At 40.3% G+C, this 15216-nt stretch overlaps 1 protein-coding gene across 2 annotated transcripts in view; it reads left to right on the forward strand.

Moving 5' to 3' along the window:
• usp32 (ubiquitin specific peptidase 32) overlaps positions 1-9005 on the forward strand; it is a 259887-nt gene extending 250882 nt beyond the window's left edge. For both annotated transcript variants that reach the window (XM_041197547.1, XM_041197548.1), the window contains exons 33-34: positions 952-1044; positions 6724-9005. In XM_041197547.1, coding sequence (XP_041053481.1) covers positions 952-1044; positions 6724-6897 — 267 coding nt within the window. In that variant the 3' untranslated portion in view covers positions 6898-9005. The remainder of the gene's footprint in view (positions 1-951; positions 1045-6723) is intronic.
• Positions 9006-15216: the final 6211 nt, after the last annotated feature.

A 15216-nucleotide genomic window follows, 5' to 3' on the forward strand; every position in this document is an offset into this window, starting at 1 on the left:
AGGTCAGAAATAAGTAATTAGACCCATCGTGTGTTCTGGGACATAACTGCACATTTATGTTGGAAGATTTATGCTGGTTTGAGTGCACTTCCACAATCTATCTAAATCCAGTTGTATTCTAGTCCCCTCTTTTCTGAGGTCCTAACTCCACTGGATAACTTAATGTCATTCACAGATTTAATAATTGCACTATCGATGCTCTTTTCCAGATTCTTAATGCACATCATAAACCAAGTCCCAGCTCTGAACCCGGGGCACCACACGAGTGACCAGACCCCATTGGGAAGTAATCTTAAAACCCTTTTGCTATGGTCCTGTAGCTGACTTATAATTTCTCAGTATCACCGATGATACCATAGGAATTTATTTTTAGTGCACAGCCCCTCATGAGACACTTTGTCAAAGGCCTTTTGGAAAATTAACTGGATATCTATTGGATTTCCCTGATCCAACATTCTAATGTCTTTGAAAAATTAGATCAGATTTTTCACAGGTTCAGAAGAGAGAGATCATCTATGTTGGATATCCCCTATTGAAACAAAATAATTTGGATGATAATTTAAGTGGATAATGGGAATATAAACCAGCCTAACTTTCATCTTTATCAAGCTTTCATCTTTATCTCTTTAAACTTACATCTTTTTCTTTTTTTACAGTGTTTCTTTAATTCTGGTAAACAAAGTTAATTTTCTGTGGACATTTTTGCTCTTTCCTCATACAAAATAAGGTCTAAAAGCTCAAATGTAATTTCGACAGAATTTTTTTAAAAATCTGCTTAAGTTCTATTCCTGTCATTTTTGAAATTGCTTCATTTTTGAAGTATCTCAGTTTTGTTTTTTTAATTGCATACTGTTTTCTGAAAAGATAAATTCTGCATATAACAGAAGCAACACAATTATGCCTCTTACCAAAACAAAACTATTCTGTTTTGTTTTTTATTTTACATTTTAGTGCCATTCAGGAATCTTGGGAGGAGGCCACTACGTCACATATGCCAAAAACCCCAATGAAAAGTGGTACTGCTACAATGATAGTAGCTGTAAGGTAAGTTTATGGAGCAGTTCTGTATTGTCTGCATATCCTTTCAGCTAAAAAAAAGTTGAAATTGTATAAATTGAACACTCATATTCTGGTATTTCAGCATATATGCCTTGGTCTGCATTCAAAAAATGCACACTTGGCAAATTCAATAACTTTGATTTCTATGGTACTTCTCTTGTACAGAGGAAAGAGAAAAGAGAATGAAAAAACATATAGTCAAGGAGTAAAAATACTGTCAAATGGAAAGGTTTTAAGAAGGTTTTCTTTAAGGAGAATTACAAGGAATGGAGAATTTTAGCTGTGAAGAGAGATCGGGTAGGCTGTTTTCTTTGGAACTGAGGAGATGAAGGAAAGATATAATTGAGAAGTACAAAATTGAGGGGCTGAGATAAATTGGATAGGAAGGCCCTGTTTCCCTTAGCAGAGAGGCCAACAGCTGAAGGGCTTATCACCTAGAGGGTGGGGGGAGAACTGGAGCTCTGCTAGTAGGGTGGAAGAGGCAGAAACCCTCGAGGTCATAGATGAAGCAGCTGAAGGGAATAGGACACTACCCTGTGGAACTCTTGCAACGATGTCCTGGGTCTGAGATGATTGACCTTCAACAATCAGAATCATCCTCCTTTGTGTTAGGTATGACTCCAAGCAGTGGTGTGTGTTTTCCCCTGATTCCCATTGACTCCAGTTTTGCTTGGGCTCCTTAATGCCACACTCAGTCAGATACTGCCTTGATGTCAAGGGCAGTCACTCTCAACTCACCTCTGGAGTTCAGCTGTTTCATCCATGTTTGACCTAAGGCTGTGATGAGGTCAGGAGCTGAATGGCCCTGGTGAGACACAAATAGAGCATCAGTAAGCAGCTTATTACTGAGTAAGTGCCACTTGACAGCACTGCTGATCACTCCATCACTTTGCTGATGATTGAGAGTAGACTGCTGAGGCGGAATTTGCCTTTTTATATTAGGTAGCGTGAATTGAATGGGCTGAAGATTGGCACCTGTGATGCTGGGAACCTCAGGAGGAGGCCGAGCACCCACTTGGCACTTCTGCTGAAGATTGTTGCAAATGCTTCAGACTTGTCTTTTGAACTGATGTGCTAGGCTCCCCCATGAGGATATTTGTGGAGCCACCACCTCTAGTTGTTTAATTGTCCACCATCATTCATGACCAGATGTGATAGGACTGAGAGCTTGGATCTGATCCATTAATTGCAGGATCGCTTAGCTCTGCCTATTGTATGCTACTTTTGCTGTTTGGCATGCAAGTAGTTCTGTGTTATAACTTCACCAGGTTGACCCCTCATTTTTAGGTATGTCTGGTGCTGTTCCTAGTATGCCCTCCTGCACTCTTCATTGAACCAAAGTTGATCCACCAGCTTGATGGTAATGGTAGAGTGAGGGATCAGCTAGGCCATGAGGTTACAGATTGTGGTTGTATACAATTCTACTGTGGGTCTGGAGTCACATGTAGGCCAGATCAGGTAAGGATGGCAGATTTCTCATTAGTGAACGTTGACAGTATTAGTGAACCAGGTGGGTTTTTACGACAGTCAACAATGGTTTCAAAGTCACTATTACCGAGACTAGCTTTTGAATTCCATATTTATTAATTGAATTTAAATTCCAGCAATTGCCATGGTGGGATTTGGACCCATGTCCCCAGAACATTAGCCTGGGCCTCTGGATTATTAGTTTGATGACATTACCACTACGCCACCACCTCCCCTTATTGCATTTCACCTTGTTTTTTTTCTGCCTTCTCTCCGTAACCTTGCAGATTGTTTCTTTTCAAGTAATCATCTAATTCCCTCTTGAATACCTTGAATGAACCTGCCTCCACCAAACACTCAGGCAGTGCATTCCAGACCCTAACCACTCACTGTGAAAAAGTGATAACTCATATTGCTTTTGCTTCGTTTGCCAATTACTTTAAGTCCGTTCCCTCTCATTCTCTGTCCTTTCACAAGCGTAAACAGTTTATACGAACATACGAATTAGGAGCAGAAGAAGGACATTTGGCCCCTTGAGCCTGCTCCACTATTCAGTAGATCATGACTAATTTGTTTGTGTTTTGAATTCCATATTCCCATCTCCCTCCAATAACCTTAGATTCTTGTTAGGCAAGGGAATCAGTCTACCACTGCCTTAAAAATATTCAATGACTCCATCTCCCAACGCCTTCAGAAGCAGAGTATTCCAAAGTTGCGCAAACCTCAGCAAAAAAGTTTCTCCGCATCTCTGACCTAAAAGGGCAACACCTAATTTTAAAGCAGTGCCCCCCTAGTTCTGGACTTACCCACAAGAGGAAACATCCTTTCTAAGTCCACCTTGTCAATACCATTCAAGATCTTATATGTTTCAATCAAGTCACCCCTCACTCTTCGAAACTCCAGTGGAAAAAGCCCAGTCTGTCTAAACTTTCCTCATAAGAAAACCCCCTTGTTCCAGGTGTCAATCTAGTAAACCTCCTCTAAGCCACCTCCAACACAATTACATTCATCCATAAACAAGGGGAGACCAAAACCGTGCACAATATTTGAGATGTCTTACCAATGCCCTGTACAACTGAAGCGTAACATCCTGGCTTTTATGTTCAATTCATCTCCTAATAAAGGATAGCATTCCATTAGCCTTCTTCACTACTTGCTGTACCTGCATACTAACTTTTTGTGACTCATGCACGAGAACACCTAGATCCCTCTACAGTTGTTCTCCTATTAAGTAATACTTTTTTATTCTTCCTGCCAAAGTGAGCAACTTCACATTTCCCTACATTATATTTCTCTGCCAGATTTTTGCCCTCTCACAACCTATCTATATCTGTCTGCAACCTTTTGTCCTCTTCACAACATACTTACCTATCTTTGTGTCATCTGCAAATTTAGCTACCATGTCTTCAATCCCCTCATCTAAGTCATTGATATAAATTGTAAAAAGTTGAGGCCCATGCAGGATGCCACTCATTACACCCTGCCAATCAGAAAAAGATCCATTTATGCATATGCTCTGTTTTCTATCACCCAGCCACTCTTTCATCCATGCTAATATGTTACCACCTACACTATGAAGCTTTGATTTTCCACAATAATCTTTGATGTAGCACCTTATCAAATGCCTTCTGGAAATCCAAGTACAGAATGTCTACAGGCTCCCCTTTATTCACAGTGCATGTTGCTCCTTCAGAGAACTCCAATTAATTATACCCCTCAATATTCAGGACACAAGCCTTGTCATCCTGTAGCCACGTCTCCATAATGGCTATCAGATCATATTTATTTACCTCAATGTGCACTATCTACTGTCCAGATCCCTCAAAAATTTGAGTACCTCTATCAACTCTCTTCTCAGCCCTCTTTTCTCCAAGGAAAAGAGTCCAACTTTTCCAGTCTATCTTCATAACTGAAGTTCCTCATGCCTGGAACCATTCTCATAAACCTCTTCTGCACCCCCTCTAATGCCATCAGATCCTTTCTAAAATGCAGCGCCCAGAACTGTATGCAATATTTCCAGCTAAGGTCAAAGTAGTGTCTTTCTAAGTTCAACATAACCTCCTTGCTGTTGTACTCTATGCCCTATTAATAAAGCCTATGATACTGTATGCTTTATTAACTGCTCCCTCAACCTGTCCTGCCACCTTTAATGACTTAGGCACAAACACACCCAGATCCCTCTGCTCCTGCACTCCCTTTAAAGTAGTACCTTTTATTTTATACTGCCTCTCAATATTCTTCCTATTAAAATGTATCACCTCACATTTCTCCGCATTGAACTTCATCTGGCACCTATACATCAACTTGCCTTTGTCCTTTTGAAGTTCTGCACTGCCCTCCTCACAGCTTACAATGCTTCCAAGTTTTGTTTTGTTCACAAATTTTGAAATTGTCCCCTGTACACCAAGGTCTAGATTGTTAATTTATATCAGAAAAAGCAAGTGTCCCAATACCAACCCCTGAGGAGCTCCACTACAAACCTTCCTCTAGCTCGAAAAACATCTATTAACATTACTGTTTCCTGTCAATCAGCAAGTTTTTTTTAAACATGTTACCACTGTCCCTTTTATTCCATGAACTATAACCTTTCTTGCAAGTCTGCTATGTGGCACTACATCAGATGCCTCTTGGAAGTCCATATACACCACATCAACAGCAATGCTATTATTAACTCTCTCTCCTACCTCTTCAAAAAACTCCAGCAAGTTAGTTAAACACTATTTTCCCTTAGGAAATCCATGCTGGCTTACCTTTATTAACCTGCATTTGTCTGTGACTTTTAACCCTGTCCCAAATGACAGTTTCTAGAACAAAAACAAAAATTGGTCAAAAAACTCAGCAGGTTTGACAGCATCTGTGGAGAGGAAGACAGAGTTAACGTTTCGAGTCCATATGACTCTTCATCAGAACTAAAGAGAAATAGAAATGTGAAATATAAGCTGTTTAAGCAGGGTGGGACAGGTGGAGCTGGATAGAGGGCCAGTGATAGGTGGAGGCAAAGGAGAAATTGCCAAAGATATCATAAACAAAAGGTCAAAGGGATGTTGACAGTGGTGATATTAGCTAAAGGATGTGCTAATGGTGACATTAAGGGTAGAAAGCAGGATGAGCAAATGTGGGGGTGGGGTGGGGGGAAGGGATCGAATGGTGACTTTAAGGGTAGAAAGCAGGATGCTTCAATCCCTTTCCCCCACCCCACCCCCACTAGGGCCATCTGTCACTTGCTCATCCTGCTTTCTACCCTAATGTCACCATTAGCACATCCTTTAGCTAATATCACCACCGTCAACACCCCTTTGACCTTTTGTTTATGATATCCTTGACAATCTCTCCTTTGCCTCCACCTATCACTGGCCCTCTATCCAGCTCCACCTGTCCCATCCCCCTTAAACAGTTTATATTTCACCACATTTCTATTTCTCTTTAGTTCTGATGAAGAGTCATACGGACTCGAGACGTTAACTCTGTCTTCCTCTCCACAAATACTGTCAGACCCGCTGAGTTTTTCCAGCAATTTTTGTTTTAGTTTCAGATTTCCAGCATCTGCAGTATTTTGCTTTTATTTTATAGTTTCTAGAAGTTTCCCCACCAAAGTTAAATTTACTGGTTTGTAGTTGCTGAGCTTATCCTTCACCCTATTTTGAACAAGGGTTTAATGCTTGCAATTCTCCAGTCCTCTGGCACCACCCCCGAGTCTAAGGACGGCTGAAAAATTATGGCCAGTGTCTCTGCAATTTCTAGTATCACTTGACTCAATATCCTTGGATGCATCGCATCTGGTCCTGGTGTCTTGTCCATTTTAAGTACAGCCAGCATCTCCAATCCCATCCCCTTATCAATTTTAAACCCTTCTAGTGACTGAGTTTTCCCCCCTTTTCACCATGGCCTGGGTAGCAAATTCTTCCTTGATAAAGACAGACGCAAAGCATTAATTTACTACCTCAGCCATGTCCCCTGCCCCCATGCAGGGGACATGGCTGAGGTATTAAATGGAAATCCCCTTTTTGGTCCCTAATCGGCCACCATTTACTATTTATATGCCTAATAGGATAATTTTCAGTTTTATGACTCTTTATTTCTTGATGGAATGTCATTCTGCCTTATTCTCCCTAATGCGCCTCCCCCCACACCCCCCACCTCCATTCCTGTAACTTTAACCTATGAACTCAATTATTCTTCATTCTTTCTCCTTTGCAGGAGGTACATCCCGATGAAATTGATACTGATTCAGCCTACATCCTTTTCTATGAACAACAAGGTGTGAACTATGCACAGTTCCTGCCAAAGACTGAAGGCAAGAAGATGGCAGACACTAGCAGTATGGATGAAGATTTTGAATCTGATTATAGAAAGTACTGTATTCTGCAGTGAATGTGTCCTTCTATTCGTAAAATGCCATGAGATTCCAGAATGACTATGTGGCAACAAAACACTCCCAAGATGAAAGTTTCAGGGTTGGACAGGTTTTCTGCTCAAAATGTACTGCTTCTGCAAAATTACCCTTTGTGATTATGAAGCACAAGAGAAACATGTGGAAGTTGAAAACAGATGGTGATACTGATTTTCCAGTTGTTATTTGCAACAAGTGTCAGTAGCCAATGTGATCTGCTACCTCCTTTTCTTAAACTGTTTTGAGTTTCATGCATTGTGTTGACGAGACCAGAATGGTAGCAAGCCAGAAAGAAATTTAAACCTACTAAAACTTGGGCTACAGCATTTTAACTGTAACAGAGTTATCATTAACTGTGTAGATTATATTTTCCCCTAGTGAATTTGGAGTGAATAGTTCACGAAACACAGTTTACATTTGTTACCTTTTTAACTACTACTTCAGCTTGTATTTTTAATGTTACATAGTTGTAGGAAAATTACTATTTTAAAACATTTGTGTAAATTCTCCAGAATAAATTTCTTTTGTTTAATGTAATTTCCTGAAAAATTACAAAATATGTGCCATGATTATTTAAAACCCTTGACACAAGTAAGAATGAATCGAACTGAACCAATTTAAACAAGTAAAAAGGTAATGTAAAGTTGGGTTGTGTTTCTTGAATTTTCCTCGCTGTTCTGTTGATTTACATGTTCCTTAAACCTAGAAATAATTTGTTTAAGTCAGAATATGCTACTCTGATCTTGGCATTTTCTGTTCTTTTAACAATTCATATTTATTATGAATATAGAGTAAACCATCTTTAGGTCATATGTTTAATATTTTTCATTAGGTTGAAACTAAAGAAACCTGATTTTTAAAGGTTTTGATAGTATTACATTTAAATTTCACCTGCATTTTCAGCACTGCTCTATACCATATGATTTGTTCAAGTCGGTATTACATGATAAATACTTTGGGCACAGGATTTCTGTTTTTTACTTTAATATCGGTTTGGATTTTTAACTTGATGTCATTACTTGAGCTACAAAACACCCATACACCTAGATTCAGTTAAAGCAGGACTGTTTTTTTTGGCACCAAAAAAACAACTTAGCTAGCAGAAACAGATGATTTGTTGATCTATTTTACTATATTCAAAACTGGAACAAACATTTGATATCCAGAGTTAGGTACTATAATTGAACAGTGTTTTACCTTCACAGGTTATTGCAATTCCCGCCCAATGTGATTTTTATTGATATCCTGAAACATCCTACAGCTACTTCAGATGGTCTTATATATATAATATATATATATATGTGTGTGTGTGCGTATTCCTATAAAGACTACTAATTAAGCTCTATTGAAGAGGAACATTGGCAAATACAATGTAACATGGAACAACTGGCTTCTTTCGTTTTGTTCCTTTGCATATTTGCACTCAGTATGTAACAATTCTCATATACTGATTCTAGAAATAATGGCTAGATTCTGTGCCTCATTGCTTGGTATTCTAAATCAATCTAGCCATGCTTTCTCTACACATAGTAACATTGAAGCAGAGATTATGCACTTAACGGTTATGTGTATTTTGAATATCCTGACAAACGTACAGGTGCACATTATGATTCAAATAAGAGCAGTAATTTTACATTGTGTTTCCAGAATTGTTCCTCTTATGTTATACAAGAGTTTAAAACAAAATACCTGAGTGATTGTGTGAAAAATTAATATTTTAAACCACCCTCTCAGCCACAGCCCTACCATAAGGGCAGGTAGTGCAATCTACTGCTGTATTGTGTTCTTACAAGTCCGTTATAGATATAATGGTTGAAAAATATTCTTTTTTTATTAAATTAAATCATTAACTGCAGAATTTATTAATTTATCTGAGTAACTACATTACATCTTATTTTGTAAATTCTTGTAAAAAAAAACATTGACATTGCACTGAATTAATTGGAAGATTTTTATGTACATAAGTGCTCTGTAAATAAACAAATAGCAGTGATGTATTGTTATACGAGCTGTAAAAAATGTACTGGTAATTGTATATGGAGTGAACCTGTTCATCTGTAACTATTAAAAACAATAAATACAGTGGCTGGAATGACTGACTTGAATAAATATGTAAACAGATCTTTTTGATAATGCAGGAAGCTGTGGCTAATGGAAATTTGTCAAAAGCAAGTTCTTCATTATAATTTTGCAAATACAAAATTTGGTATTTAAGGTAGTCTACTTGTATGAAATTGGAGCCTCATTGTGTAACAACTATACAGGGAACTGAAACATATATGAATCCCATTAAAAATGCATTTATTTTTATAGTAAATAGAATGCTAAATAGTACACTGAGTTACCATGGGTATTAAATACTTGTGTGACCTAACAAACTGCAAGGTTATTTTATCCTACATCAATATTGCCCAATATATTAGCACTCGATATATGGCTAATTGGGAATCCAGATGAGGATAATTGAATTTTTGATTAAAAAATGAATACTTAAACACCTTTGGACATGTGACCTTGATATGCATATTTACAGCGTGTATGCATGTACACATGAATCTTATTCAGTAATTTCTTTCAGACTATTCTATCCTATGTTCTGTTAGAACACACTGCTCCAATTCAGATCATCCATCTATCACACGACCATTAGCGCGGATTTTGCTGCTCCAAGCTGATCTGCTGTCTCAATGAATCATCGCTTGCCAAGAATTTCACACTATTATTTAACAACACTCTTATCTAAGTAGTTTTCATGATCTATGTTCAAAGTGAAGTTTAAAATCCCTGTTTCTACTGTAATTGAAACCAATTACTGTATTGTTTTCTTTCATGGGACCTGGGCATCGTCGGCTAGGCCAGAATTTTTCTTGCCCATCTCTAATTGCCCTTGAGAAGGTGATGGTGAGCTGCCGCCTTGAACCTTCTGCAGTCCAGGTGGTTTAGGTACACCAACAGTATTGTTAGGAAGGGAGTTCCAGGATTTTGACCCAGTGGCAGTGAAGCAACAGCAATGTAGTTCCAAGTCAGGATAGTGTGTAGCTTGGGGGAGGGAAACTTATAGGCGGTGGTGTTCCCATGCATTTGCTGCTCTTCTCGGTGGCAGAAGTTGAGTTTGGAAGGGGCTGTCTAAGCCTTGATGAGATTCTGCAATGCATCTTCTAGATGGTAGAAACTGCTGTCACATTGTGTTGGTGGTGGAGGGAGTGGATGTTGAAAGTTGCTGGATAGGGTACAAACTGGTGTTGAGCTTGTGCTGTCGGAGCTGCACTCATCCAGGCAAGTGGAGAGTATTCCATCACACTCCTGACTTGTGCCTTGTGGATGGTGGACAGGCATTGGGAGTGAGGAGGTGAGTTACTCTCCACAGAATTCTCAGCCCCTTGCCTTGTAGCCAGAGTATTTATATGTCTTGTCCAGTTCAGCTTCTGGTCAATGGTAACCCTCAGGATGTTGATAGTGGGGGATTCAGCAATGGTAGTGCCATTAAATGTCATGGGGAGATGGTCTTTCCTTGGCATGTATGACTCTAACCAGTGGAGAGCTTCCCCTTTGATTCCCATTAACTTCAGTTTTGCTAGGGCTCCCTGATGCCACATTTTTTATGGTATGACCAGTGCTGCTCCTGGCATGCCCTTCTGTACTCTTCTTTGAACCACGGCTAGTTCCCCCATTTGATGGTAATGGTAGGGTTGGGGGATCAGCTGGGCCATGAAGTTACAGATTGTGATTGTGTACAATTCTGCTGTTGCTGATGGCCCACTATGCCTCATGGATGCCTGGTCTTGTTGCTAGATCTGTTTGAAATCTATCCCATTTAGCATGGTGGTAGTGCCACACAACAGGATGGAGGATACCCTCAATGTGAAGATGGGACTTCTTCTCCACAAGGATTTTGTGATGGTCACTCTTACCAATACTATCATGGAGAGATGCATCTGCAACAGGTAGATTGGTGAGAACGACGTCAAGTGGGTTTTTCCCTCTGTTTCCTTACCACCTGCTGCTACCCAATCTAGCAGCTGTGTCCTTGAAGACTGAGCCAGCTCGGTCAGTAGTGGTACTACTAAGCCACTATTGGTGATGAATATTGAAGTCCCCGCCCACCCATCCACCTACCCAGAGTACATTGTGCTTCCTCCAAATGGTGTTTGTCAGGAGTACTGATGCATTGCAGAGAGGGGTGGTGTTGAAGGTGGCAGCCTGTCCATGTTTGACCTGATGCCACGAGAGTTCATGGAGTGGCTGGGACAGGCCCTATCTAGGGAGGGTGGTGGTGTCAGGGATGCTGTAAGGCATGATTACGTGAGTATGACTGTCAGGTGGTTGCTTGACTAGTCTGTGGGACAGCTGTCCCAATTTTAGTTTCATGGCCATTATTACTGAGACTAACTTTTAATTCAAGATTTATTAACTGAATTTAAATTCCACCAGCTGCTCTGGTGGGATTCAAACCAGTGTCCCTGGAGCAATATCCTGGGCCTCTGGATTTCTAGTCTGGTGCCACTAGGCCACCACCTCCCCTGTCGAGTGGACAAATTTAGCTAGCTCTGAACTGAGGCACTAAAGCCCTGTTGCATTTATATTCATGAAAAATAGCTGCTTCTTTGGTCAGAACCTTTCATTTCTGAAATGCAGTCTCATTCTTTGAGGAGGTGACAATTCAAGCCGACAGTGGGACATCCTTGGTGTGGTAAAATCCATTTTGCAAAGTTTCACAAAGTTAACTCTGAGCAGTTATTTAGAGTAAATCCTGGGAGTGGATGAGAAATTGGCTAAAGGTTATAAGGCAGCAAGCATTCATTAGCGTTGTTATGTTGAGGATGGTGTGAGGGGGGTGTTGGCAGTTATTGATTGGGGTTTCCAGGCTCCTTGTTGAACAGTGACTTTGTAATTTATAACTGACTTAATCACCTTGCTTTAAGCAACTGAATTCAAATTTGCATTTAATGCCAAACTAACAGGGCAGAAGAATCACACAAGGACTCAAATTACAGAATAAGTTGAACAAATATTTACACAGAAAAATGGCAGATGAAATTTAATTCAGACTAATGCAGAATACATTGGGGGTAGCAAGAGGGGCGAGTGACACATGCTTCATGAATGGTGTTGAAATAATTAATGATGGAGCTGAAAGAGATCTTGGAATCTTTCAAGAACATGATATAGGAGCAAGAGTTGACTTTACAGGTTTGCCATTCAATAAACTCATGACTGATAATCTGCCTCAACTCCACTTTTCCACCTGTTCCCTTAATTTCCTGAGAAACTAAATCAACTGTCTACATCAGCCCTGAATATTCTGGGCAATGGAACATCCACAACACTCATGGTTAGACAATTCCAAAGATTAACAACCCTCTGAGTGAATAAATTTCTCCTCGTCTCAGTACTAAATGATCTATCCCGTATCCTGAAACATCGCAGCAGGCCAAGGATGGACATATGGGCATGAGAGCAGGGTGGAGTGTTGAAATGGCAGGGAGGTCTGGGTAATGCTTGCGGACAGACCAAAGGTGTTCCACAAAGCGGTCACCCAGTCTGCGTTAGATCTCTCCAATGTAGAGGAAACCGCATTGGGAGCAGCGAATGCAGTAGACTAAATTGAAGGAAGTGCAAGTGAAATGCTGCTTCACTTGAAAGGAGTGTTTGGGCCCTTGGACGGTGAGGAGAGGGGAAGTAAAGGAGTAGGTGTTGCACCTTCTGCGTTGCATGGGGAGGTGCTGGGGCAGGGAGTTGAGGTGTAGGGGGTGATGGAGGAGTGGACCAGGGTGTCCCGGAGGGAACAATCCCTGCTGAATGCCGCTGGGATGGGGGTGAAGGGAAGATGTGTTTGGTGGTGGCATCATGCTGGAGTTGGCATTCCCGTATCCTGAGTGTGTGCCTATGTTCTAGATTCCCCAGTCAGGGCAGTAAATACTCAGCAGGTTAGGCAGCATCTGTGGCGGCAAAAGCAGAGTTTTCATGTCCATGACCTTTCATCAGAACTGTCTACCTTGAAGTTCTGCTCTTCTCCACAATGGAATTTGCATTTGTCTCTTTTACCTTTTCACCTCAATTACTTACAATTTCCCCTGTATTTATTCAAAACGTGCTTTCACAGCCACCTCTTCCTCAGCAACGCTCTAGCTCCAGCTTACTCCCTTCATATTTTGGATCCTCCATAATTATAGATATCTTAGATATTCATCTTTCCTCAAAATGTTAAAGATCCACACTCAGTGCCATTCTCACCACATACACGCTCTCGATCTCTCTCTTCACCAGGACCTACTCACTCTATCTCAAAGCTGTCCTGCTCAGCAGTTTTATTCCATCCTTTGGCTGCTGAGACAAAAACATCTTTTCAGATATGAAGGATTGCAAATTTCAACAACTCATGGGCACCAATGCCCCTCCAGATCTTTCTTTTCCCCCCTTCACTTTGACCTCATCCCTTCTTCCAATCTTGCCCCTTGGGTCTTCATGATACCCTCTGAACTTCCACTCACTGACTCTGAATGATCTGTCCTTCACAAAGGCCTCAGCTTCTTCCCGGTATGTGCCCACCTCACTGAATTTCAATCTTGGCATGAGGTTGAACTCATCTTTGGTCACATTCACCTCAGGTCTACTTCTCTGGCCAGGAGTCTTCCTTCCTGCACAGAGGACCTATAATGTTGGAAAGAGGATGTCCTTGAAGGAGCAAGGACAAAATTGATTTGATTAGACTTCAGAAACATCATCCTCGCTTCAATGTACTGACAAGAATGAGAAGCGAAAAGGGTATGATCACACTAATGGGCAATGGGCCTCCAAATAAGGAGAGAAAAATTGATAGTGAGCAAATCTACATTGAAATCACAGAGATATGCAAGAACCATTGAGTGGTGTTATTGAGGGACCTTAATTATCCAAATAATGTTAAAGGGAAAGGAAGAGGAGCAATTGCTAATGTCAAGAAAGTTCTTCTGAGCACAAGTATGTATTTGGTCCTGCTAGGAAGGTGGCATTCCTGGATTTGGTGCTGGGGAAGGAGGTTGACCAAGTGGTTTCAGTATCTGTGGGCAACATTTGGGTAAGAGTGATCATTATAACATAAGGGATAGATTAGTAATAGAGAAGATCAAGGAACAATCTAAAGTTGAGCTTCTAGTTTGGAAGAGGGCTAACTTCAATGGAATGAGAGGAGTTCTAGCTAGGGTCAAACGAAACCAAAGACTGACAGGAAAAATGGTAACACAACAATAAGTGATCTTCAGAAGGAGAAATTTCAGGTACAGGCTAGGTACGTTTCAACAAACAGAAAAGGTACCAGAGCCAAAGCCATGACTCCCTGGATGATGAGAGGGGTAGAGAATACAATGAAACAAAAAAGGGTTATGATGCATGTCAGATGAATTCTTTGTGTGAAAATTAGGCCAAATACAATAAGCCAAGAGGGGAAGTGAGGAGGAAAGTAAGACCAGCAAAGAGAGAATATGAGAATAGAATGGCAGTTAACATTGTTGTGGAGTATCTAAAAGACTTGACACAGTGTCAATAATTCAGCAATAATATTCAGCAATAATACTTTATTATGTACAAGTGTGCACACACGGGAAATGCTCTTTCAGAATGCTCTAAAAGGCAATTTGAAGTTACACAGTTTTTGTCAGTTATATATACCATCTTTTGGGGTAACTCATCATTAACACACAATTTTCTTATCTTAAATGTCTAATTGTTACATCCTTAATTACAAAATACTTTACAGCATAAACACAGACTAACCTGTTCATCACCGCTACAGTTCCAGAGGAATTTGTAAAACAATCACGGAATGACCTGACCATTAACACAAATGATGCTCTAAAATGTGTACTTTGCCTGATGTTTCACTGCAGTGCCTAACATTCTGCGTGTCTTGACCCTGAGGTCAAACTATCAGTTATAGACTATTCATCAACTTCCTGGCCTGCCTAGAAGGTCATATTCATTTTAGTTTTTAAACTGCAGACACTTATAAAATTTATATCTGTAACTTGGCCAAGCCTAGGTAATCCCATGATGCATCCCAATATGCCTCTTCAACATAAAAGGGGAATCAAAAATCTTCTACCATCATGTAAATGGTAAGGGGTGGGATGGGGCCTATTAGGGACAAAGAGGTTAATTTATGCTTAGAGGCACAGGGCAAGGCTAGGATACTTAACACTTAGTATTGGTATAACTAGAATACTTAATAAATAAGTATTGGTAGAAGCAGAGATGGTAGAGGTAATGAATGGGGCGAATATTATCGGTATTGCATTTATATAGCGCTTTTCATGATCTCCAGA

Source organism: Carcharodon carcharias, chromosome 10, assembly GCF_017639515.1.
Source record: "Carcharodon carcharias isolate sCarCar2 chromosome 10, sCarCar2.pri, whole genome shotgun sequence".
NCBI classification, from domain to species: domain Eukaryota; kingdom Metazoa; phylum Chordata; class Chondrichthyes; order Lamniformes; family Lamnidae; genus Carcharodon; species Carcharodon carcharias.